The 26719-nt window shown below is 46.7% G+C and overlaps 1 protein-coding gene across 3 annotated transcripts in view; it reads left to right on the top strand.

The window, feature by feature from the left end:
- Positions 1 to 974: 974 nt before the first annotated feature.
- ZCCHC2 (zinc finger CCHC-type containing 2) overlaps positions 975 to 26719 on the top strand; it is a gene marked incomplete at its 5' end in the record, with an annotated part of 62213 nt that continues 36468 nt past the window's right edge. For all 3 annotated transcript variants that reach the window (XR_013967846.1, XM_080821442.1, XM_080821441.1), the window contains 4 exons: positions 975 to 1949; positions 16943 to 17054; positions 20013 to 20089; positions 22367 to 22438. Coding sequence is in view for 2 of the 3 variants with exons in the window: in XM_080821442.1 (XP_080677568.1) it covers positions 975 to 1949; positions 16943 to 17054; positions 20013 to 20089; positions 22367 to 22438 (1236 nt within the window). The remainder of the gene's footprint in view (positions 1950 to 16942; positions 17055 to 20012; positions 20090 to 22366; positions 22439 to 26719) is intronic.

The raw sequence follows: 26719 nt of genomic DNA, 5'->3' as shown, positions 1-26719 counted from the left end.
GCCAACGCAACGATCCTTGTGAAGTTGTGCGGGGAATTATGCCTCTGCTGACTCCCCGAAAGTCGGCCGGACTGTGGAGGGCTGAGCGAGCTCGGCTTGGGGTTGGCGCGCTCACTTCAGAGGAACCTCCGAGGCCGGGACACGCTCGATGCGGCCTCGGAGGAAACCGGGCGGCGCTGGCCGAGGTGGGGCGGCGGCCCCCGCGAGGAGACAGAGCAGGGGAGTCAGGAATCTAAAGTCGGCCTAGGGCCCTGGGAAAACGTGAAACAACCCCCCTCAGTCCTCTCACGTGGGCCTCGCATGCCCCTCGTCGCGCTCGGGCGCACCTGGCCACCGCCCCTCCGTCCCACCCTCGTCCTACCCTAAACTGGCAAAGACCTGCTGTTGGGACCGCGCGGAAGCCGCTGAGAGAGAGAGAGCCGGTCCGGTAGCAGTTGGGCGTGGCTTCTCTGAGAGGCGGCCCCTGGGGGCGGGGAGAACGACGCAACCGTCGACTCTGGCCACTGATTGGCTGAGGTACCTGCGCGGAGCCCGCAAGCGTCTCCGCCCGGCCCGGGCGCTCCTCCTCCTCTCCCAGCCGCTGGGTCCACACCGGCTCGCGAGGGAACCGCTCAGGCGCCGCCGCCCCAGCCCAGTGCGGACGACGGGAGAGAGGGAGGAGGAAGGAGAACACACTCGCTTGCTTGCTCCCACCCGCACTCGGGCTTCCAGAGCCGGCGCGGAGCCCAGGGGGAGGAGCCGCCGCGGGCACGCCCCGCCTCCGGCCCGGGAAGACGACGCCGGCGACCCCGCCGGCCGGCCACCGCCCCCCTCGCCGGCCGAGACCCGCCCCCGGCCCCGGCCCTGGCCCTCCCCCGGCGGCATGGAGGGGCCCCGCTCTTGACGGCCGCTCCGCCGCCTCGGCCCCCGCCCCCCCTCCCGGCCCCGCCCGCCTGCCCGCCCCCGCTCGCATGTCCGCGCCGCGTTAGCCGAGGATGCTGAGGATGAAGCTGCCGCTGAAGCCGACGCACCCCGTGGAGCCGCCGCCCGAGGCGGAGGAGCCCGAGGCAGACGCACGGCCGGGCGCAAAGGCGCCGCCGCGTCGCCGCCGAGACTGCCGTCCCCCGCCGCCGCCGCCGCCCGCGGGCCCTCCGCGGGGCCCCCCGCCGCCGCCGCCGCCGCCACCGCCGCCTCCGCCGCCGCCGCCCCGGGGGCTAGGGCAGCCTGTTGCTGGCGGAGCAGCGGCGGGGGCGGGCATGCCGGGCGGCGGCGGAGGCGGCGGGCCCGCGGCGGCGCTGCGCGAGCAGGAACGAGTGTACGAGTGGTTTGGGCTGGTGCTGGGCTCGGCGCAGCGCCTGGAGTTCATGTGCGGGCTGCTGGACCTGTGCAACCCGCTGGAGCTGCGCTTCCTCGGCTCGTGCCTGGAGGACCTGGCACGCAAGGACTACCACTACCTGCGCGACTCAGAGGCCAAGGCCAACGGCCTCTCGGACCCGGGGCCGCTGGCCGATTTTCGAGAGCCGGCCGTGCGCTCGCGCCTCATCGTCTACCTGGCGCTGCTGGGCTCGGAGAACCGTGAGGCCGCCGGCCGCCTGCACCGCCTCCTGCCCCAGGTGGACTCGGTGCTCAAGAGCCTGCGCGCGGTTCGGGGTGAGGGTTCGCGGGGAGGCGTGGAGGACGAGCCCGGCGAGCGCGGGGAGGACGGCGAAGGCGAGGAGGACGCGGAGAAGGACGGTTCCGGCCCGGAAGGCAGCGGCGCCGAGCCCCGGCCCGGCGGCGGGTTGGGCTTCAGGGCCCAGGAGGAACTGCTGCTGCTCTTCACCATGGCTTCGCTGCACCCGGCGTTCTCCTTCCACCAGCGGGTCACCCTGAGGGAGCACCTGGAGAGGCTCCGCACTGCGCTCCGCGGGGGCCCCGAGGACGCAGAGGTGGAGGTGGAGCCGTGCAACTTTGCCAGCCCCCGGGCCCAGGTAAGGCGCGCGAGCCTCCCAGCACCCGCGCTGCGGTCACCGCCCCGGCGGCCTCTCCGGCCTGGCTTTTGGACGCCGCCTGGCCGAGCCTCGGCCCAGCGCAGGTGGCTCGGAATCCCTACCCCACGGCTCCCGGCCCCGTAATACTAATTTTCGTTCTGCTGGGCGGTTCAGTTCCACTCTCCCACCCTCACCCCCCACCCCCACCCATGCACACTCAGGCACCCGCCATAACAGAATGCTCTAGAAGTCTCTTCCGTGCCGGAGTTGCCACGGAAAACATGGAGCTCTCAGCCTGGCCCCCCTCTTGGAGGAAGGGTCTCAGGACATTTTTGGCTTGGAGCATCTCCCGCCCCAGGTGGTGGGAAAGGCGAAGCGCTGGAGGTGACTGTTGTTAGCCTCAGTCTAGCCCCGGGCAGCGCCTTCTCTTTCTCGCCATCTGGCGCTCTGGTTGCAGTTTCAAAGCTCTGCCTTGTCCCCTCGCTGAGGTGTTCCAAAGGTGCGCTCTCGGCGTGCTGCCCTTGTCCTCAGCACAAAGGGGCTCTTTCTGCTCAGTGAATGCCCGAGTTTTATTAAAAGGGGTCGTAGGGCTTTTGGCTCTTGTTGCTAGCTTGGTGTTCCCAGAAAAAGCTTGATGTGGAGAGCTGCGAATTGACTCAAAAACTAGAGGAGCCGTAGCGCAGGTTGTCTGGGTCAAGAAACCTCTCCTAGAGCGGGCTGCTTACACCTTTTACCTCTGGCATAACTTATTTTCTATCGAACTTGAGTCTTGCCTACAGATTTGAATCTGGGGGTATTTGCTGGGCCTTTAATGTAGGCATACATGTTATTTTCTAAAAGTTGCTAACACGACAGTGTAGACAAGAATTCAGATGAGTCACTTGTCTCAAACATTAAGGTGAAATTTTATAGAGCCGTGAAAGCAGTTTAATAGGCCCAATATAAAGTCCTTGATCGTAATAATTTAATGGAGGAGAGGAGAGTAGTTTCAGTTAGAATAGAAAACTAGGTACAATAGGTTTATTTTCGTGGTTTACAGTCATTTAAAAGGTAGTAATTTGGTTGTCATACTTTTCAACTTAGGTGATCTCCAGGAGTGATGTATTGGAAAGGGGGATTTTTTTCTGCTTCCTTTCTTGAAAGTTAATTCAACTTATGTATTGCTGTCATTCAATACTCTGGAACTAAAACTGGGCATTGTATTTCTCTAACGGCTGTGTGGACTCAATACCATTGAATCAAGGAATTTGGGGGCTGGAAGGGATTTAGGGATAATCTAGGCTGAGATCCTCCTTTTAAAAACGAGGCTTCTGTGAAGTGACTCACATTTTAGAGCATATTGTATCAGACTCCTGTGTAGTAATGCTAGTATCCAGTATTTTGGTGAGCTTCAAATTTTGTCTTCTAGTGTCTATTTACTACTAATATGCAGATGTGTATACTGTTAGTAAAAGCCCTTTTCCATTCTTCGCTTAGTCACTGAAATAATTGCAGAAAAGTCCTATAAGCCACTTATATTTGGAGAAGAAAGCCTGAAATCAGGAGGAATATGTGTATCTTTTTTTTTTAAAATTATATAGTGTAAAGGTGATCTTAGATTGTAGGTATATAAAAATTTGACAGTGGAACAGTTTTATTCCATTCATACCATTCCAATAAGGATAGCCGATTTCTGATTTTAACTGCTAGGAGCCCTTTTTTTTTTTCTCCCTCCATTAAATTTTGCTTGTAATGAGAGGGTCGGAAGGCGACTAGAGAAAGGGAGATATGCATGCAAACTAGAGTAATGAGATTTTCATCTGGACTGCAGTCTGGGAGGAGTGGGCAAAGTGAGGTTGGGCATCCTGCCATTAATTTCAGCACATCTTACTTCTCAGGCAGTGCCCTGTGCTGGGGCCATCCGTTGAAGTAGGAGAATAAATCATACGGGATACACGTACTACAGGTGACGCTGAAGGCTATTTTTAGACACTGGTGGCGTGATGAACTTTTCCTCGGGTAGCTTAGGGTTACCGTAACAAATCATTCACGTCTCATTAAATTGTTCTGACCCCGTACTTTCTGCTTGTTAGCCTGGACTCCGAGGCCCTCAGCTGTAGCTAGTTCTGGCCTTGAAGACATTTCCGCCGATCTTGTTGCTCCCAAGCTGTCACTCCAAAGGCAGCTGATGGGGGTGGATGGATTTGCATCTCGATTCGCCGCAGCCCAGACCGCTGATGCTCGGCCTTGCGCCGCTGGGACGCTCCCGGTGCGGCAGGGCCCACCTCCGAGTCTGCAGGGAGGTGCCCGAGTCTGGCACGTCCCTCGCGGGGACGCGCGGTGGCGCGTCGGAGGGCACCCCCCTTCCCCCGGTCACGCGTCGCCGCGCACAGGCCGACGCGTTTGGGGACCCGTCCCTCGGGGCTCCTCCCCTCCCCCTCCCTGCAAGATGGCGGCTGCGGCCGTCCACGTGACTGGCGCGCCGGTTCCGCCCCTGGGAGGGCGGGCTGGGGCGGGGCCGCGCGTCCCCGGGGCTCCCTTCGGCCTCTGCGGGCTATAGGCCCCCGCGCGGGGCAGAGCTGAGAACCACGTGGATGGTGCGCTCTGAGAATGGCAGGGGGGAACTCGTGGGGCAGACTTTTATTGCCCCGGAAGTAGCCTTCTAGACACGTGTGTGTAACTTTCGGCTGGGAATCATTCTATTTCTCATTACTTTCATCCATACTAGACGCATAAAGTGGAGCTGATTTATTTTTCCATTAGAATAAAAGCCCCTATTACTGTTTCTGGCTATTTTCAAGACTCGTATTCAATACTTAATATGGAGCAGCTTCTCTTTTGAAGTTTTCTGTAAAAAACTAGTAACGTTTTGCTGTATCTCTCTCTCTGACAAATAAATAAGTCAATCTAAAAAAAAAAGCAACTTGTGTTTTAACACAAATTTTATGTAATTATATGCTTTCAAGTTGACCGGTCCCAGCAGTTGTTTAGTGACCTACCATGTTTACCATAATAACTGATAGTTGAGGGGCAAGTCCACAAGCTTACCGCTAGAATATACAAATTGGGTCATTTTCGAAAACTGAAGGAAGATTCAAGTAGATTTTTACATTGAAAAGTAATATTGCTCGAGCTTATTTTAAAATGTGATTTGGAAAATGTTATGTGACTTAGAGTAAATGTTACATTGGATTACAACTTAAATATTGCTTTTAGGAGACTTGTGCATAAAGTTCATCTTCTTCAACTCCTGTGGACTGCCAGTCACTTACATAAAATTCAGCATGCAGTATGCACTAGCAGTGTCTTGGGAAATGTGTGTGATTGATGTAGTTTGCTGTGTTGATCAAGTTACAGATTGCCTATATAGCCTAGCTGAAAAAAAAATTGTTTTTAAAAAGGGATCCCTTATTAGGAACCCAAACTGTAAATGGCGTGTTAGCAATAGTGACAAAAAACTGTGCAAGTATTTTATTTTTTTTAAGATTTTATTTATTTATTTGACAGGCAGAGATCACAAGTAGGCAGAGAAGCAGGCAGAGAGAGAGGAGGAAGCAGGCTCCCTGCTGAGCAGAGAGCCCGATGTGGGGCTTCATCCCAGGACCCTGGGATCATGACCTGAGCGGAAGGCAGAGGCTTTAACCCACTGAGCCACCCAGGAGCCCCATGCATAAGCATTTTAAAAGATGTAGTTTTGTTGGTGTTTCTTTGAAAAGAGAAGAGCCAAGCTTCCTATCTTTGCATGCTTAAAGACTCTCCTAACTGCTCCTGAAAATGGATATTCTGATTTTGGGGACTTAACCCTCAATTAGCAACACAAAGGCTGAAAAAAAAGCATAAAATGCATAGACTATTATAGTAGCAGTTAGTAGTTAATATTGTTTGTGTGGTGGTGGTTCTCTGGAGATTGTGTTTTTAGTATCCTCAAAACACAGTTGCTTGGCAAATATCTTGAATAAAACAAACTGAAAACTTCAGATAGTATTTAGTGTGGTAGATAGTATTTAGTGTTGTTTGAATTCACAAGAAACATACCTGAACTCAAAAAAATTAAGTGGCCATGTGTCTTACAAAAATCAATGAAGAGAACTCAAAAGTTGTTACTTTCTTATACCATAGGTTAATTAATATGGTACTTGACAGAGTAAGTATCGCAAGTCATTCTGATAGGACAGAAAATGCACTGGTAGTGTTGGGGCCTGGAAAAAAAAGAGTGTTAACACAAATACTCCTACTGTAAGAGAACTTGAATGTGTATGTGGCAACACTAATCCTAGTGCGAGCATGGCTGAAAATGAGAGGGGAGATGTCAGTGGTCAGGATTCCTGCCATCAGGCACTAAAAAGATGTTTTCTAAAAGTGATTTTTAAGAAGAATGACTCTAAACTCCCAGACGAGAAATACCTTTATTTAATTGTTGGCCACCACTGGGAGATTTTAAACTGAATAGCAACACTGGAGCCGTAGGCGTGGAGAAGGCTTTCCTCCCTCCTACGGTGGGGATAATAACAGTGCTTATGTGAGATTGTTAGGATCAAATGAATGAGTACTTGTAGAATAATGTCTGGCACGTGATCTTCGCTAAATGTTAGCAATTATAAGTAAAAGTTTAGTCTTGTTTGGAAGGTGGTGGTTAGAGGAATGGGAATAGCATCTCACAAATTACCAGTGGGGGACAGAACCAGCTGTATCTTTTTTTTTTTTTTAAGATTTTATTTATTTATTTGACAGAGGTCACAAGTAAGCAGAAAAGCAGGCCGAGAGAGAGAGAGAGAGAGAGAGAGAGAGAAAGAGGAAGCAGGCTCCCTGCTGAGCAGAGAGCCCGATGGGGGACTCCATCCCACGACCCTGGGATCATGACCTGAGCCGAAGGCAGAGGTTTTTTTTTTTTTTTTTTAAAGATTTTATTTATTTACTTGACAGGCAGAGATCGCAAGTAGGCAGAGAGGTGGGCAGAGAGAGAGAGAGAGAGGAAGGGAAGCAGGCTCCCTGCTGAGCAGAGAGCCCGATGCGGGGCTCAATCCCAGGACCCTGAGATCATGACCTGAGCTGAAGGCAGAGGCTTTAACCCACTGAGCCACCCAGGTGCCCCCGAAGGCAGAGGTTTTAACCCACGGAGCCACCCAGGTGCCCTCCAGCCGTATCTTTTGTGGGAAATTTTAGATTGGTTTGGCTACAGTAAAATATAAGAGCAGTTCAGTTAATAAAGGCCATTTTCCTAGAAGGGGCTTTTAGAATATGAGAGTTAGTGATTATTTTAGTAGCAAATGGGAGCTACTGGTATCCTTCTCCAGTTACTTCTGTTTTTCTGTATAGAGATTTTTCTCAGGCAAGAACTCAAGCAAAATCTTAGACCCACAATAGGAGGAGAGGGTGGTAGAGATGGGGAGGAAGAAACTAGTTTCCCGCACGTTAACGAGTGTGATACATATTTATACACACGCACACACACACACACCTTTTGTTCATACTACCTTTTATGATTTTTTTTTTGTGGGGGAGAGGACAGGAAGTATGCTGTAGAGGTGACCAGAGGCCTTGAAGAGTGATTGCCTGTTTAGCAGTAGACTTGGCTTACATTCCTGCTCTGCCATTCACTCTGTGACATTAGCCAGGCTATTTTAGTTCCTGAGCCTCAATCTTATCTGTGAAATGGCATTAATAAATTTTTTTTGAGGTTGTGGTAATTGAATTAATGAGATAACATGCAAAATAATTCACTGTCTTGAGTACAAATCTGTTGAGAATGATGCTCAGTGCACTTTTCTTTTCCACTAAGATGTAGCCATCCACATTGTTTTTATCAGTTGTATTCAGGAATGGGCTTTCATTTTTTTCTTCCCATTTACATAGTATTCTCCATATTGTTCTCTATTACCATACCTCTACATTGGTTGGCATTCAGGAAGGATGGGTAATTGTAAAGGTAGTGTTTGAGGCATTTATTTGGGGCAGTTATTTTTAACTTTTTAATATTTATCTATTTGAGAGAGCATGCGGGGAAGCAGAGGGGAGAGGGAGGGAATCTCACGTATATTCTGTGCTGAGCATGGAACCCAAGTCCAGGCTCAATCCCATGACCCTGAGATCATGACCTGAGTCGAGATTATGACCTGAACCCAAATCAGGTATTGGACCCTTAGCCAGCCAGGCACCCCTGGGGCATTTATTTTTAATATTTACATTGTAAGGATCTGGTATGCCACAGATAAAAGAAAACCAAAGGAAGCATTTCTCTGGGTCACAAATTATTAAAATACGTATTTTCTCCATAGTGGGTTCAGGGATAGAAATGGGGAACATACATATTCTGATTTTGGATGATCATTAACTCCCTTGCAACCATAATCTACTTTAAATCTTTATCCAGTTTTCACATTTAGTTAGGAAACTATCCTATAATTTAAAGCTGTTTTGCATTTTTGTTAGATTACATAATTTTTAGTTACTTCAGAGCACGGCCTGCAATCCATGCACAGTAAAGGAACATTATGCTTTTTAAAATAGAAGCTACTAAATTGACTATTTTTAAGCTTATTATTTTTGTCTTTTCTTGAGAAATATTAAGCTAAACTTTTTTAAAAAAATTTTTTTTATTAAAGACAGAGGCAGAAATGACATGCGCTAGCCTCGAAGCCAACCGAGCTTCACTTTTATTGACTTTTTCATCATGGAGGACTGTGGAGCAGCACTCCTCTTCCTCACAGAGAAGGCTTTGTGGCAGAGCCTACTTCTCGCAGCCTGTGTAAACAGTCACTCTAGAAGGGAAGTGCCTCATCGAGTGTTGCTGTTACAGGTGGCGGGGCTCCTGGGCCCTTGGTAGGCCATTTCCCTTCTGTCCTTCCTATGCCCCAGGGAACCTTTGGCCTTTAATTCCTTTCTCAGTGTCTTGGCTCGTTCAAAATGCCTCATGCTTATTCAAGAATTAACTTACTTGAGGTCACATACAGGTTTTAAACAGGTCGCTTTGGCAAGTTGTTAGTCTTTACAAGTTCCAGGCTGCTCAGTCAGAAATCGGATAGCATCAGCGTTCCTTGCATGTAACTGCTGTGAGGATGAAGCCGATCCCATGTGTGAAAATGCCGGGTAAACAAGAGTAAGATGTACATATCGGTGGATCTGTCCATTGTCCAAAGAGGGACTAGCACAGCCGGGTTGCAGTGGATGAACAGAGATGCCAGAATTGGAAGAGCTGGTAAGGGTTGGGTCACAGAGGGCCTTGACAGACAGGAAAGGAGTGGGTTGCTAACAGGTTGCAGTGAAATTGAAAAATCTGTGTGGGTGCGCTGGTCGTGTGTCTTTCTGCCACGTCCACTGTCACTTTATGTGTGATGTGTATGAAAAGCATGAATCGTTGATTTAGGAAAAAAACCCAAAACTCTTCCAGGCTAATCCAGTTCTCGCAGCGGTACCATTAAACTCCTAATCACTCTGATTGGTTTGATAACCTTAATCCTCTCCTCCCCTCATCCTTGCTGTGCCATTTTCTTCTGGGACTTTATTCAGCACGGATCCTGCTGTTTTCAGCCTTTCCACCTCTTCCCTGTTGGATGCCACTGCCAGATATGTTTTCCTAAAGCAGTGTTTAATCGCATCACGTACTTTGCATTCACTGAGGGAACCTGGCCTCTAGTAAGTCATTGGTCTTAAAAGCCCTGTCTCCCACTTTCTTCACGCATCCCATCTTCCATTCAGAGCTCCTCCTGCGTGATGTTTGCTGGAATTGTCCCTGTGGCTGTCTTCTCATAGGATTCTTTGCTGCCTCTGAATGCCAGCAGTGTGTGTATTCTGTGCTGTAATTTTGGTACTTCTATGACTTTTTTCCTGTTTTTTTTTTTTAAACTTTACTTTGAAATATTCTTAACTTATAAAATTGACCTTCCTCCTAAATTTTAAGTTCCTCAAATACTTAGGCTTCATGTCTCATTTTTTTTCCTTTTTTTTGTCAGCGATGCATATAATCCTAAAAGCTCACTCAAAATTTCTTATGCTTAGGCTTTTTAGATATGGCTCTGAAAAATACCAATATGATAAATTGCTTTAAGACAAAGTACATCAGTAAGTGGTTTTTTTTGCCTTGTATGAATTATGCTTCTCAGCTACTTTATAACAGTCTTTGCAGCTCTGTAGTACAGGCACAACTGTTCTGGAAATAAAAAAGGGAGTTGCTGCTTTAGGTAAAATTGTGGAGCAGTATAGATTTGAACTGAATCTTCAATAGGTGAATGGTCAGTAATTGTATTTATTAGTTATTATTCCAAAATCAGGCCATTTATAGTCCAAGTTAAGCCTTTTGTGTGTGGGGCATGCATAAGTTGGGCAGACCTGTGGATGGTGCTTTGATAGCATGAAGAACTCATAAATTGTAGGCCAACCTCTTTTTTTTATTTTTTTAAAGATTTTATTTATTTATTTGACAGACAGATCACAGGTAGGCAGAGAGAGAAGGGAGGAAGTAGGCTCCCTGCTGAGCATAGAGCCCGATGCGGGGCTCGATCCCAGGACGCTGGGGTCATGACCTGAGCCGAAGGCAGTGGCTTTAACCCACTGAGCCACCCAGGTGCCCCTTAGGCCAACCTCTTACTTAAGTAGTTGTTTGTAGTTGCCTGGTGTTGATCTCCAATCTGTGATCCTTTTGAGGACAGGAGGAGTCAGATGCCCAGCTGAGATAGTATCCTGCTTAGGATCAGAAAGTTAAAAACTCCGCTCCCTGAAGTGACCCATCTGCAGTCTAAGAATGGGGGATTTTTACGCTTCTTGTTAGGAATATCTAAGGAAACCCAACTTTCCCCCAGCATATTATTTTTCGTGGGGAGGGTGTCACATGACTGTGATTCAGCGGTGGTCCTAGAAGCCACCACAAACAGCGTCATGTGTGTTTGGAGGTACTAGAGAGAGAGGCCATCAAACTTAGGAGAGGTTACCTGATGAAGAGAGCGGTCTTAGGTGGGTTTGTTTGGGGATAGCACCTGTTCTAACAGGTGGCATTAAATGCAAGTCCTAATACAGCGTTTCTCTGCACTGTCCTGTTTACCAACCTATCCATTAGTCACCGTCAAAGATCCATTTTAAACACAGTAAGCTCGCGTGTCTGCATGGTTCCGGGAACGTTTTGCCGCTGGCGCTGAAGGCTGGGGCTCTGCTGCAGGAGCTTGAGGGCCCCGCAGTGCCGCGGGCGGTCAGGCTTCTGAGCCCTGGTCTCGCTTCCTTCCAGGGACCCTTTGAGCCTCCTCCCTCATCTCCTCTGGATTGGCCGCGGAAGGCAGGGCAGCTGGCAGGTGTAAGGGGCTGGGGAGGAGAGCGCATTCCTCGATGGATCTGCTGGATTGTGATCAGGGGTGTGTTCTGTTCACTTCCCCTGAAACATCTGGTAAAGTGGGATTTAAAGGTTTGGGGGGTCCTAGCCCAGGGGATGTTGCTGTTCCTGGTTTAGCCTCCTAGTTCTAGGGAACAAGAGGAGATCTTTTCCCTTCTGTAGTAGGAAAGCAGAAGCTTGGTTGGTAAACACAGATGCTGGGTCTAAAGGTGGTAGAGAGATCCCAGCTTCGGTTTAGGCTGGGAGGCTGTCACCCTCCCCCCAACCCTGCCTTCCATACTTTCCGCTGTTTGTGGTCTAAGTTTACAGTCCTCCCCCATCCACCTGTGAGCTACAGGCGCCTACTAGAGACCACGCTATTGGCGTTGAAAGCAGAAACATGAGGGGAGTTTTACAAGGAAAACCTCAAGGCCAGTGACAATTATCTGGGATGAAAGCTATGGTCCTCCTGCTCCCCAGTAGGCTTCCCTATCAGCATTCTTTTGCTAATTGCATATCCTCCTAGTTCAGTTCGCTGAAAAAGACAGTGACGTCAACAATTTGAATGGTTTTTAAAATTTGTAATAAATTCCTGGAGCTCTCCAGAATCTGTAGAAAGTTAGTTTCCCTCCCCACTCTTGTTCCACCCACCCAGCTGCCATCCAGCCGTGCTCTGCACAGGTCACCACTTCGTGTCACGTCAAGGAGACCTTTCAGAGCTGCAGTCGCAGTGGCCACGGCGGTCTGGGGGCTCCGGTGGCAGAGAGGACACATGGGGACAACGAACTTTGGGCCTTCCCCCGCCCATTCAGTGGCTAGGGTGCATTGACCCCTGCTTTATGGTCCGTTCTGCCACATTCGTCTGCACCTTCTAGCCAGAAGAAACAAGAAGTTACACGCGAGGTGAGCCGCGATCCCAGCAGAAACTCGCATGGTGCTGTCCCCCAGCCCCTGAGCTGTGACGCGGCAGGTGCCGGCAGCGGGGCTCTCCTGCGCTGCTCACCGGTCCTGCCGCTTCCTGCACAGCGTTTGCCCTTCCTGAGTTGCTGGAAGGCAATGCCAGGCGTTACCGTGGTTTGAGTAGAAATGAGGCAAGTGCCTGCCCCTTCTCAGCAGGCTCTCGGAGAGGCAGCAAGGAGCTCTTCCCTTCTCCCTGGCGCCTTCCCTCTTCTCCCGCCAAAATGGATGGAATTAAACATCTCCGGACATGTTTCTTTTAACTAATCGTTTTCTCGCATTCAAAGTAAGGCTTTCTATGAATCTTGCTTCAATAATAACATGCTTTAGTTGGGACCCTGGTGATAGAAAGAAGAGAATTTAAAATCTATGACTATGTAGGGGCGCCTGAGTGGCTCAGTGGGTTAAGCTTCTGCCTTCGGCTCGGGTCATGGTCTCAGGGTTCTGGGATCGAGCCCCGTGTCAGGCTCTCTGCTCAGCAGGGAGCCTACTTCCCCCTCTCTCTGTGCCTGCCTCTCTGCCTACTTGTGGTCTCTCTCTGTCAAATAAATAAATAAAATCTTAAAACAAACAAACCTATAACTGTGTAACAAGTTATCCCCAGACTTGGTGGCTTAACCCAGACCCATTTTATTATTATCTCCCGGAGTTCCATGGGCCAGGGGTGTAGACGGGCGTTGAGGAGTGAGGGAGGCTTGTCTTGGTTGCGGGGCGTCTGAAGATGGTGGCTGGGACCTATAGCTTCCCCCCGCCCCCGCCAGTGCGGCCTCCTCAGGGCAAGTGCACTATCTAGGTGGTGGCTGGGGGGGGGGGTGGGCGGTGCTCAGGCCCCAGGGCTTCTGGGGACCTGCCCCCAGCAGTCCCAAATGTTCCTTCCCTCACAGTCTGTGGGTCAGGCATGTCTGGGAAAGCCAGCTGAGACCCACTGGCTGGGGGGTTAGATCCACCTTTCAGTATGAGGGCCATCAAAGTATTTTTAGCTCTATTTGATTTACCACAGAAACTTAATAAGATATTGTGGTTAGATACTAATGTTAGTATTCAAAGTCTCACTTGATAAGTGTAAAAAAACTTCTGAAGAATTTAGTCCATTAAAAAAAAAAGCTACAGAATTCTGAATTTCTTTATTTTTTTAATAGAGAATGTCCTGGTGTTTTTAAATTTAGTCTGCATCAAAGGACTAGAGGAAGCATGCAGAACACTGTTAGATGAGCTAAAATAAACTCCATCTACAGCTTGACCTTTGTTAAAATAAAAGGAGACCACTGTGACCTTTGTTCTCCATGGTATGTTAGAAGACTCTTGTTTTTTTGTTTTGTTTTGCTTTGTTTTTAAGATTTTATTTATTTGACAGAGAGATCACCAGTAGGCAGAGAGGCAGGCAGAGAGAGAGAAAGGGAAGCAGACTCCCTGCTGAGCAGAGAGCCCGACGTGGGGCTTGATCCCAGGACCCTGAGATCATGACCTGAGCGGAAGGCAGAGGCTTAACCCACTGAGCCACCCAGGCGACCCAGAAGAGTCTCTCTTGGACTGTCCAGGCAACTGACTGTTTCAGGCTTTCCTCTCACACTGGTGAAATCTCAAGTCTGTAATTGTGTTGGATATACATGTATAAAAGTTAAATTGGAGTAATCTCTGGAATGAATGAACTGTCCAGCCTGCCGTGTTACCTGACGTAGATTTGCGCTAACCAGGAGCTCTTAAGGCTCTTAAGGCTCACCTTAGCACAGAAAACGCTTTACTCAGATGACTTACAGAAAGGAGGAGAGCACACACATTCTCATGTTTTTTTGTGTGTGTTCCTGTGCACATTTTTTACAAGCTTAGAATTTTTAAATTTCATTTTTTAATCCAAGCAGAGAAAAATTCGTCACTTTTCCCTTGTTCCTGACACTTTCATCTAACTAGTCTTTGTAAAATGCCAGTTTTGGCATGTCTTCTATAGTGCGTTTTCCTGGGAATCTGAACTTAATAGAGAAAGGGAGTGTAAGGCCTCTCTGGAAGATTCCATAAACCAGTGCTTCTCAACTTTTATGACACCCTTCCCCTTACTGAGAGTAAAGGAAGCATATTTGACATGTGGAAAGGGGAGACATTAGAACAGAGAGCCATTCGCTGTTGGGACTCCTAAACTTGATTCTGACCTCTGAAGCTCACAAAGGCGTTAGATTAAATTTTTACTAAAGTGATAAAATTGAGAATTTTATACATAGTTTCTGAACTTTAAATAATTTTATAGCATTGAAGCATGCTGAGACGTAGGGTGGGAGAAAACTTAATTAGTAGGTATTTTCATGGGTTGATGAACTTAGGTCCTTGGAAAGACTCTTGAACTTCATTTTTCTCCCTAGGTTATTGAATAGGAGACCTTTTCCTGGCTCTTAAAAGTATAACTTCAGACTTTAAAAATTTGATTTTGACTGTGAAGCGGACTACTTTCTCATGGTTGCTTCAGTGTAATATTTGTGGAGGCAGCATAATAAAATTATTTTTAAAAATTTTTATTTTTTGTTATAAAATGTGTAACATGAAATGTGCCATTTTCACACCTTTTTGAGTGTACAGTTCAGTAGCATTCAGTGCATTCACATTCTTGCGCAACCATCACCATCATCCATTTCCAGGACTTTTCTTTTATCCCAGACTGACCCTCTACATCCATGAAGGAAATTCTCCTCTGCGCCCCAGCCCCCCACTGGTAACCGCTCTTCCACTTCCTGTCGGTGACGGGGACCGTTCTGGGTCCCTCATGGGAGTGGAATATTACTTTGTGCTTTTGTGCCAGCCTTATTTCACTTAGCACCATGTCCTCAGGACTCATCTACATTGTAATATGTATTTGAGTTTTATTCCTTCTGTAGGCTGAATCCCACTCAGTTGTGTACACAAGCCACATCCCGTTTATCTGTTCGCCAGTGGTGGACATTTGAGCTTCTACCTTTTGGCTGTTGGGAGTGATGCCGCCGTGAAAAAATTACTTGTTCACGTCCCTGGCTTTTCCTGGGAGCAGCATCGTGGGACCACGTGGTAACTCAGTATCTCAGGGACTGCTGCTCTGCCTCCGCCGGGGTGCTCTATTTTCCCTTCCTCCGGGGGGCGCACGAGGGTTCCAGTTCCCCCACATCCTCACCAGTCGTCGTCGTGTTCTGTGTTTTTTTTGGAGAACAGCCAGCTTAATGGGTGTGAAGCGGTATCTCCGTGTGATTTTGATTTGCGTTTCCCTGATGAAAACTATCTGGGTTTTTTTTGTTTTTGGTTTTGTTTTGTTTTGTTTTTTTTTTGGCGGATTTTGCGTTTCTATTTGAAGGTGTTATTTTTAATTTATGAATCACAAGTGAGCAGTGTAGAAAAATATTCTATAAAAAATGGTGGACTTACTCAACTAAACTTCCAGTGAACACAAGTATTTGAGAGGAGTACAGTGCTTACTTACATTGATTTTTTTTGAAGTATTTACAGCAGTGTTAGGCCAGTGCTGTTTTATGACTTTGTCATAAATGATTATATGGTCTAGATTAGGAAACAGATAAATTTGTTGTTGCTAGAAGAATTCTTGCGGTCTACCTTTCTTAAATCATTAATACTGAAAATTGGTGAATGCCATCATGCTAAATGTTTTGGAAGTTATATGTTGATGAAGAGAGCTGTCCTGTCCTCCTTATTAAGTGGTTCTGTGTAGACAAATGCTTATTTCCTTGGGTTTCTACAGGAAGACAAGCTATATATAAGGCTGAAGCTTAGCTCCCAGGAGTGTCTATGTGATGCTTTATTCCCAGAAATAGAGCTGTCAACGTGCAGCCCATACCTGCTGTCAGGCCAGCATGCATGAACAAAATATTTTTAAGATGGCAGAACAAAATATTTTAAATTAGGATTCTTGGGAAGTGTTGGGGCTTGTGTTTGCTTCATTTCTAAGTAGACACAATTTTTTTAAATTGATGTATATTATTGCACGTTTGTCAAATTGTAATTGTTGAAACTGGGGTGGTTTGTTCTGAGTAGTATTTTGAGATTCTGAACGTGAAGGTGTAAGGTGTGCATCGTGATAAAGAGTTCTAAGGCTGTTTTATTTTTTTGGCTTAATCAGTGTGTTGTAGGAACAGTATACGCACTGCTTTGGTTCTGGAGAGCTGTGTGTGAGATAAGCAGGCCCTTCCTGACTCCAGGCAGCAGTTCTCCCAGGAATAAAACTCAGAGTTAGGGCCCAGTGGCTGTTAGGTGGCTTAACATGACTAATGGTAAACCCACCGGCCATACTCATTCTTGTTCAAAAAAATTTGGCAGATACTGATGAGAACATTTTGTAAAACCTTTTCCTACCAAAGCATCTTGTTAGACCATCACTAAAATCAAGTAGTGAATAGAAATTGTAAAAAAGAAAATTCTCATGTACATGGGGTGTTACCGTAAAGGATATCCTCTTTTATCTGTGTTCCTTTGATTCTGGTTCACTTTGGTTCAAATTGACATTACTGAGAAGTCCCAAGTCATAATGTGCAATATGTCCCAAGAACATTGAGACAGGAAATAATTGATAGAATATTATTGTGAAATGAAGATAAATATTGATTCTTTTTCCTTACTGATGAAAGCCAGTTTGTGCCTTTCCACCCTTAACATGTAATCAGCTATTTGAGCTCTAAAAATTGCTGTTAAAATGGTTGCTGTTACAAGTGTAAGACTTTATTATGGTTTATTTCTGTGGAGTTGACTATTCTTAGTCTGTGGAGCAGACTAACATGTGCCCCTCTTTCTCACCTAGAACGATTCTGCTCATGGTGATTACACGCCAAGTAATGAGGCCAGTTTACTAGAACAAGCCCCAATACCTCATGATGGACTTCCTGTGGCACCTCATAGAACCCAGCGAGAAGGTATGCTTGTTTTTTTTGTTTTTCTTTTGTTTTTTTAAGGATTTTGTTTATTTGACAGAGAGACACAGTGAGAGAAGGAACACAAGCAGGGGCAGTGGGAGAGGGAGAAGAGAGGGAGAAGTAGGCTTCCCGCCAAGCAGGGAGCCTGATGCTGGCAGGGCTCGATCCCAGGACCCTGGGATCATGACCTGAATCGAAGGTTCACTTAACGACTGAGCCACCCAGGCTCCCTGGTATGCTTGTGTTTTGTAAACTATGGGGGAAGGTTGCAGAGTGCTAGTTACCTTGGTTAACTCTAAATTTTCTCTCCTTATTTGGAGTGGAGATATCCTCCAGGTACTAGGTTTGGCTCAGGCCCCAGTCCCCCACCTTTCAGATCTGCATCTGGGCTCCTGCTTCTCAACCCTTGGCCCGTCCTGGCTTGTGTTTACTTGGTTCTGCCTTGTGGTTGGTTGTCTTAAATCTAGTTGCATACTTTCGGAGTGCAAAAACCTTCACATTTTCCCTAAGTATTTTGTCGAGTGCTTTATCTGGAGAATGTGCTCAGCATTTCCTGAAAAAAGAAATTTTATGGAAGTTCACTGTAAGAAAGTGAAGAAATTTCTTACAAGCCCATGCTTCCTACAGTAAGGCTGATTTCAAGAGGGCCGGATCGGGGTATTGAAAGGACATTTTCATCTGAAAAGGAGGGAGTTCAGATATCCACTTCTCTTAATATTCGGGAAGTCTGTTAACCTGAGGGGAAAATTGAAATGGAGAACATAGACGCCCCCCCGGGTAGCCTGGGCCCAGTGAAGTGTGTGCAGTAAGCGTCACACTCGGTTATGGCAGCTTTGAATCAACATCATTTTGTCTCCTTTCAGTACCAACTATAGTCCTTTCGGTGTAGTACATTTTTCCTCACAAGAGGAGAAATAGGTATGCGTGTTTAATGTTTTTTAAAAAGTCTACATAATTGCCTGTTCCAGCCTGTTCAAGGCTATAGAACTACCTGACTCATAGCCTCCTTCAGCCACACTCACTGCACGTGCGAGTGACCCGAAGCAGAGTTTGCTCTTACAATGAAGGTCCTTTTTTATCTTTTTAATAGAAAATATTTTAGAAAAACAAAAAATGACATCAAGATGCTAACACCCACAAGATGGTAGTATAGGTGATTTTTCTCACGTTCTTTAGTTTTGAACCAACGCATGTGATCTCTGCTGCTTAGTTTTAATTTGTGAGGGCCGGAGGGTCTCCCTTACCAGCCATCCCTCACCATCCTCTTGTCTTGCTCATCTTGATTCTGAGAGATCAGGCTGAAGACCTAGCCCCATTCCCTTACCCCATAATGCCCCAGTGGTCCCCTGCCCTTGCCTAGCCCACTGATTGGCAGAAGGAGAGCTGCTTTATATTTTCTGAACGTAGATTGGTTCAGATGGTTGTTATTAAATAGCATCGTCCTTTACATAATTTAATAGGAAAGAAAACGGCAGCCCTCCCTGCCCCGCATTGGCCTTGGTTGTATTGCATAGGTCTGAGGAGTTCCAGGCTTCCCACCTGGCTTTTGAGATTTTTCTTTTGTTTCCATCCTCAGCATTTCTCACCCAGTGAGGGGACCTTTTCCTAGAAGCGGGCCACCAAACACTGTATATATGGAAAGTTGGCACAAAATAATGATGGCGGTATCTCCTTTGTTAGGAATGTCTCCTTTCCCCAAATTTCTGTACCTTTACGTTTCCTGTTTCCCCGTTGCCCACTCTTCGTGGTCTGTAACAATCTTAATTCTTCTGTCTGCTTCTGTTATTTCATGTATTCTCCTTCATCTATTTTAACTTCTTTCTCTCCGAGTTAATCCTTTTCCTTTTCTTCACCATCTCCTGCCCCCTGAATTTAACAGTGACCCTAGTCTGTGGAGTCCCTCTCCTGACTCCCGTGACCTTTGTCATGTTCGTGACTACAGTCTCATTAGTGCTTACATGCTGTTTCTTCTTTCATACCCTGAGAAACAGCTTCTCTTGCCTCCCCGCCCCCCCAAGTCCCTGTATTACGGTTAGTAGCCTGGCTCTTTTCAATTTGTAAAGACACTTACTTCCTGAAAGATGGTATTAAATGAGTAGTTCCGGAATTTGCAGATTTGCTTACTTCATTAACAAGGTGGCATCTTACCTAGTTCAATTTAGAATTACTTATGTAATTTAGGACCACTACTTTATCTGTGTAGTCAATTGTGGAAAATTTTGCTATAGTGAAGCTTTACAGTGAAGTTCATTAATAACATTACATTTATAATACTATTATATGATATTAAGGGTCCTGTTGAGAACAACAATTTTAAAATTCCCAATTGGAAAGAAATTTTTATCAGTTTTTATATCAGTTCTTTTTTCAGTTTACTTATTTTTTTTTAAGACTTTATTTATTTATTTAACAGACAGAGATCACAAGCAGGCAGAGAGGAAGGGAAGCAGGTTCCCTGCTGAGCAGAGAGCCCCACACGGGGCTCGATCCCAGGATCCTGGGATCACGACCCGAGCCAAAGGCAGAGGCCTTAACCCACTGAACCACCCAGGTGCCCCATAGTTCTTTTTTCAGTTTAAACAAAAACTAGGTATTTTCTAGTTTACACCTACCATGCATGAAAAATCAAATAAAGTGCTGTCGGTGGTAATTGGAATAACAAACATTTTGAAGATGGTCGTCTAGAAAAATAATCTTTCTTGTAGGTGTATTTTGTTTATTTATTGGTGCTTAACAGGATGCTTGGAACTGCTGAGGTACTCGGCATACTCAACGGGTATAGGAAAAAATTCACGGATGAACAGCACGTTGCTGTGCTTTTGCACTTTTCAGTTTTACGTCATGATTTAAGACCAGTAGTAAAGGTGAAGCTAAACAACTTAGTCGTTCAGCATTTGTTGGACTGGGTGACTGAAGCCTGCATCTGTGGAACCAGTCCTCGTGTTTTCTCTCTTTCAGCCGTGCACATTGAGAAGATAATGTTGAAAGGAGTCCAGAGAAAAAGGGCTGACAAGTACTGGGAGTACACCTTCAAAGTAAGCCCCTCTGCCCCAGCGGGCTCTCATGTACCGTGTTAAATGACCTTTCGGGAAAAATGAAAATTGATCTTTGGAAAAACTTACAGCGGGTTTGCTAATTTAAGAAAAAGCTGTACGTATGCATACGTTTGTCTTAATTAAGGGAATGTCCTGTTTTCCTATGTGCTGCATGGTTTGCCAAGTTTTTAATTGTATCACATTAAAGTTACTTGACGATTTTATTTAAAAAAAAAAAAAGAGCCTTCAGTATAAGGTGTAAGATGTATCTTTAAAAGTAAAAGTAAACGTTTTCTCTAGTATTTTTTAAATCAAGATCATGGGCCTTGTCTTTTGCTGGCATGGTTTTCCCTGATATTTTTCTCCTCCTCTTCTTTCTCCACGAAGGTTTTATTCCCTGGCCTTTGTCGCCTTGTCTTCTTATCTCTAATTGCTTTCCTGTCATTCTGTCCTTCAGACAGCTGTCTAATTAACCGTAGAGTCCAGCTTTGTCCCTCCCCATGTCTCCTTTTTGCCTGTTGACTGTCATGTGGATTCCTTGTCCACGTCCTCCTTACTCCTCCCTGCTTGGGCTTCACTGTCTAGCCCTTTCTCCCAAGGTTGGACTGAGCGCCTTGAAGCCCAACGGACCGACGCCACGTTTCTGTGCTCGCTCACTTCAGTTCTTCCCCAAAGGTATTGCTCGCCAAACTTTAGCTGTGCCTTTCTCATGAAGTCATTTCTGATGCCCCAGCAGAGTGTGTTTCCGTTCATTCCACGGTATCCTCCCTTCACCAGCTTCCCGGTCTTCCGTTTGGGTGACACGTTTTTCCTCTCCAGTAGGTTATTAGCTCGTGGAGAGCAGGACTCTTCATCCTTTGTCATCCCACTGTATCCGACTTGCTTAGTGCATTGGTTGAATGAATATCAGAACTCTGGCTTCTGCTCCGTGCGGGGAGTAGCCTCAGTTTACAAACTTTAAGTCCTTATCTCCACATATTTCACTTAACGTGATGATAACCCGTGGCACAAGCCACCGCACTCTCTTCAGGCAGTTACACGAGTACTCCTTTTGTTGCTGGAGCTCTTAGCTTGTTCCTTCCTCCAAGCCTTTGTCATCCCCAGCTCTGGAACAGTCTTTCCCAGACCATGGCACAGCTCACATCCCTTCAACTCCTAGGCTGGCTCAAACGCTCCCTCCTGTGCGGTCTTTCTTGGCACCCTTCTGATGTGCTGTCCTGCTCCTGCCCCATGCCCTGTTCATTTCCTCTGGAGCCCGGATCCCCGAGGGGAAGTCTTAACTATTCATTTGTTGTAATCTGTCTCATGCACCAGACCCTGAACCTCAGCCAGCAGAGACTTCGGCTGTCTTGTCCACTCCTGTGTCCCTTTCACTGAGAACAGTGTCTGACACAAGTAGCTGCTCAGCGAACATTCGAATAATTAAAAATCACTTAAAAGATGTGCCAGTTAGTGAGGATATTTGCTTTGAGGGTTGGTAGATACAATCTCCTATCTGTTATTAACTATCTGATTAATAACGGTATGACTAGCCGGTAAGCCTGAGGTATTTGCATAATGTAAGTTTCACTTGGCTCAAATAATTGTAAAGTAGACATTATTAGTGGGCCGCCATCCAGTCCACTGACTTAAAAGTGTCCAAGAGGTAAAGTGGCTACCAGATTTCAGTCTGGCTCTTCTGCTTCCTTGGAGTCAGATGTCAGTAAGGGAACTGTTAGAGTTTTAGTTTCTCCATCTGGAAATGGGAGGTCATCATACCTGCCCCATCCACCATAAAGGATTTTAAAGAATTGAGATGAAGATGAAATCTCTTCATAAGCCATATAGCCCATAAAAATACAATGTGGTACTATCGAAAGGGGCAGTAAACTCTAGCTATTTCTCTGAAGAATTTATGTTTAATAATTTCCCGGAGATAGAATTTTTATCTTCCTTGCTATATAGATCTATACCGTCAAAAGTGTCATTTTAGAGTCATGCAGCTTCTCCCTTTTGAAAAATTACTATAATGTAGTCACATTTTAAAAGACAACGTTAACAAAACCATGCAATGTGAAAGGAATTATTAAAACTTTTTTTGAGTAGAGTGTGTCAATGTGCCATTAATTTTAACGATTTTGAAGAAATTAATGATAATGCCAGATTAACTTTATACTTCTAGTTGTTAATATTAATAAAATTTAAGTAGGCCCTTTGTTTTACATGTGGCTTTTTTTCAGCCGGTTCCTGCCTAAGAAATAACTATATAATATGTGTGTGTGTTTTTTTTTAAATCAGGTAAATTGGTCTGATCTTTCAGTCACAACAGTAACAAAAACCCACCAAGAACTACAGGAATTTCTACTGAAGGTAAAAGTACAGATTTTGTTGTTAAAATGATTTTTATGTAATATGTAGAATCCAAAAACCTCAATATCAAAACACACACCAGGAAGGTTTAACTACATATATGAAGGTTGACTTAGAATTCTCCACGAACGTTACTTACAGAAAATGTCATGTTATTCTAAACCCAAGTTTTCTTATGTGACCCATATAAGGAAATGAAGGGTTTTGCACATTTGAAAGAAGTGGAACCTTACTCCTTGTTCCTTGCCAAGGTGTATATTAATGGTGGCTGCTTGCGAGGGTGCTTCCTGTGAAAGGGTGTGTCTGCACAGTGGAAGGAGGCTTGCCAGCCTTTGTTGTGCTTCTGAGCCCTAACAGCTCTTCAGCTCCCTCTGTGGACTTCCTTAAATCCATGTCCCTTGGTTCCTTCTTTGAGTTCCAGCTTCCCGTCCCCCGTCCCCCATCCACCGCCCCCACCACCCCGTGATAGACTCTCCGGAGTGTTGAGAATGAGGGATAATGGAAACATCTTCCATTGACTTGCAGAGGTAAAAGGTATCTCAGGTCATTTTGGTCAAACTCTTGCCTGTGTCTTTAAATTCTATTTTATTGAAGTGTGTATGAGTAGAGCTAAATATTAAAAGGAGGAAATGGGCTTAAATGGTTAACCAGTACCTTCCTATTTTGCAATAAGCAAATACACTTTAAAATGTATTGCTAAGAAGGAGATAAAAAGTCCCGAAGCCAGGAAACATTCCCAACTCCATTACTAACTTTTGGGTGAAGGTGGGATGTAGTTACTGAACCTGTGACACGGGAAATTTTCAGCACTGTGCTGGTTTCTAAGTTGTCTGCTTGTCACTGTAAAGGTAGTCTTTCAGATCACGTGGTGGGTCTCCGTTCTGAAAGCTAGTAGTCACTGTGTCGCCAGGTGGCAGAGCTATGAGCAGCCTGGTAGGTGTTGGCTCTGTGGACGACATGGTTCCATGTGCTGTCACAGTGTTAGTCCGCTAACACCCAGGGACAACTTGAATATCTTCCTTCAGCTTGTTTTAAAGCGGGCCTTCCTGGTTCAGGGCCGAGAGCGCCTTCTGCCACTTGAAGAGGGTGACCTAACTGCGGGGCGGGGAGGGGTCATTCATTTCAGTTGGTGAAGGCCCCACGTGGGTGGCCCGTCAGCGGTCCGCAGCATGGTGGGGAAGGAGAGGGTGGTGGGAGGACCGGGCGCGGGAGCGCTGTCGTGCAGAGAAGAGGGCCCTTGGCTCCGCAGGGATCCTAGCTCCTGGCTAACCCCGTTGAAGAGGCTGGGAAGGGCTGGCCGGCACCACCGCCACACCTGCGCTTTTAACATCTCTCGCATTTATATCTGACTTTTCTGTCTCGGTAGAATAAATCTATCCAAGTTGAAGGGCAAGTAGTCATGAACCGGTGTCCTGCGGGTCAGAGAGCAACGTACTTCGTTTCTTTTTCTTGGGTTGCCCTTTCTGTGGTGGAGTCTAGCGCTGCGGGGTAGGTTGCAGGGAGATGGAGCTAAGGCTGAAATGTCTTGCGGTGTGCAGTTGGCGCGGTGGGGGGCCAGGGCTGCCGCGTGTCAAGGCCAGTTCCCTGAGACGTTACGGGATCGGGGTGCTACCCATCTGTCCCGTGTGCTGCCGAGAGACTTCAACGGAGAGCACGTGACTGACCTCCAGCCTCGGGCCTGGCACCGGGCAGAGTCTCTCCTCTTGGGTCTCCCTAAGCTTCAGCTCGTTCTTCGTCTTGACAGATTTTTTTTTTGCAATTGTCCAATTTTTCTAAAAGCTTAAGTGCTTGAAGAAAACACCCCCCCCAACTAAGTCACTCTTCAGAATCATGGTAGTTAATGATACCCCTAGTTAGTCAACTTTTGAATATAGAATTTTTCTAAAGTGGAACAGATGCCTCATCGTTACATGAAATAATTGGCAACGTTGTATGCTTCCAGAAACTAATTGCCTCTTCTCAAACATCCTTTCAAGTTTACCATTTATCTTTTCTCCTTTTTACCTTTGAAAATCATCTATGAAAGTTATGAGCCGAAGTGTCCTTTTGACAGCCTGTGCATACTAACAACCTTTAACTTTTGTAGATGCTGTTTAACTGCACTTACTGTTTGCTATAATGTGGAAGAGGGAGTCTGAGGTCAGTGCCTTCGATCCTTTTTTCCCACGTAAGTGGCAGCCTCTGTCCTCGCATCCAGGCCCTCTTCCCCTGTGCTCTGAAGCTGCATCTGACAGCTGTCTGCTGCTCGCTGCGAGCCTGGAAGCTCCACGCAGGCAGGCTTCGCGGCTTCCTACGCTGCTCTATCCACAGAGCCTACAGCAGGACCAAGGACAGGGTTAGGGTTTCAATATTTGTTGATTGAATGAATGAGGGATGGCTGAGAAGAGTTACGAAAACTGAATTATAACGATGGTTCTCCATTAGGCCTCAGTGTTTTGAATTTTTTTTTTTTTTCTTAAGATTTTGAGAGAGAGAGGCAGGGATAGTGACAGAGCATGAACAGGGAGGAGAGGGAGACACACAGACTCCCCGCTGAATGGGGAGCCTGATACGGGGCTTAATCCCAGAACCCCAGGATCATGACCTGAACGGAAGGCAGTCGCTTAACTGACTGAGTCATCCAGGCGCCCCAGGCCTCAAAGTTTTTAAAGAGAAGCTCGTGCTAGCGAGGAGAAATGCTTCCCAACGCTCTACGCTGGTGCGAGGCTGAGCTGGGGCCCAGGGGTGGGGGCTGGGCCTGGAACGCAGACCGAGAGGTGAGGAAATTCAGAAGTGACTAGAATAGAAGAGACATGATTTAAAGCTGTATTTTTAGCAAATGTGCCTTCCTCTAGGACTGGAAATAGTCCTTGGAAATTGAAGATAAAAACCACTTGAAAATAAAGCATTTTGCAAATACTGATGACTGCACATCCGTGCTCTGGCCCATCACGTGCGCCGTCAGTGACCAGGCGGAAACGTGTGTGCTCGTGCTGGAAGGGCCAGCAGTGATGCCGTGGTGGAAACAGACTGCACCGAGGCTGGTTCGCTTTGGCTGTGTACAGATATTCCGGAAATACATGCATAAAATGGGTACTATGGCATCTGTATTAAAATAATATAAATACTGAAATAGTCCTTTCTCCGGAAAATGTGTAGATTTGGGAGCTGTTTCTTCCTCTTAGTGACCAGAGGCCTCGCTCTGCGCAGCGGGTGTGAGGATGCCGGCAGGGCCCTCTGCCGTACCACGTGGTAAAAGAACCAGGAAGAGCTTCGTTCTGACAAAACATCTTGATTCCATAGTCTCACTGCCTAAAATTAGTGATACTTTATGCTGTCTTTGTTAAGTTTTCTGTTCCTGAATTGTTGACTCAGAACGCGGATTTGTTGAGAGCGTCCCTGCTTCGGCTTCTCTGGTGAGAGAGCAGCGTGTGAGCGGACAGTTTGTCACATTGCTCTCTTCCCACAGCTCCTCGGGGACTGTGTTAACGCTTCTGCTCTTCGTTTTAGTGAAAAGTGCCAGGCATTCAGGAGTTCGTTGTAAAGACTCGTTATCGGAGGTTAAGTTTAAAACTTGGAATTCTTGAAAGACTTGGGAAGTTAGTTTTAGAAATGATGGCTTCATTAGGAATTTTTAAAAGTAAGCTACTTAATAAACAACATGACTTAAAGTTTTGTTTTTAAATAAAACCTTTCTTGGCCAAGTCATGATTTTCTCTGTGTGTGGCTGCTGGTACATCGTTTTGCGGGTACCACCGGCACGTGGCGGGGAGGGTTACTCACCCTTCAGTTAGTGCGTGAGCAAGACAGAGAGTTTTCGCCCCACCTCTCACCCCCAGTTCTTTATCTGGTGCGTCGGCCTGTCAGTCTGACGTTGCCGGAGATTCAGATGCGGAGTAGGAGGCGCGAGGGTGGGAACTGTAAAGGCAGGGATAACACTTCTCAGAATCCTGCTTGAGGATTAAAATAATCATGGCCACGCTAGGCAAAATGTAGTTCCATGTCACTGAAGCGCTTCCGTGTGGAGGGTCGCTTCCATGTGGCACGTGGCACCTAGAACGTGAGCGGCTTGCGGGCGCGTCCCAGGAGCACGCTGAAGGCTGCCGGGTTGTTCCGCCCTGTTCCAGAGCCCTGAGGTGTGCCCAGAAGGCAGAAGACTGTTTCCTAGTAGAAAAATCGATGCTGCTTCGGTACGGGACCTGTGTCCTGAAGATTTGGAGAAGGAACTGTTTGGGGACGATGACTGAGCAAGAGACATTTATCTTCCTTTTATGCCTCTGGTTTGTAACCTACTTAACGGTA

The sequence above is a fragment of the Martes martes genome, assembly GCF_963455335.1.
Source record: "Martes martes genome assembly, chromosome: 13".
In the NCBI taxonomy this organism is placed as follows: Eukaryota; Metazoa; Chordata; class Mammalia; order Carnivora; family Mustelidae; genus Martes; species Martes martes.
This window is presented reverse-complemented; position numbering and strand designations above follow the sequence as displayed.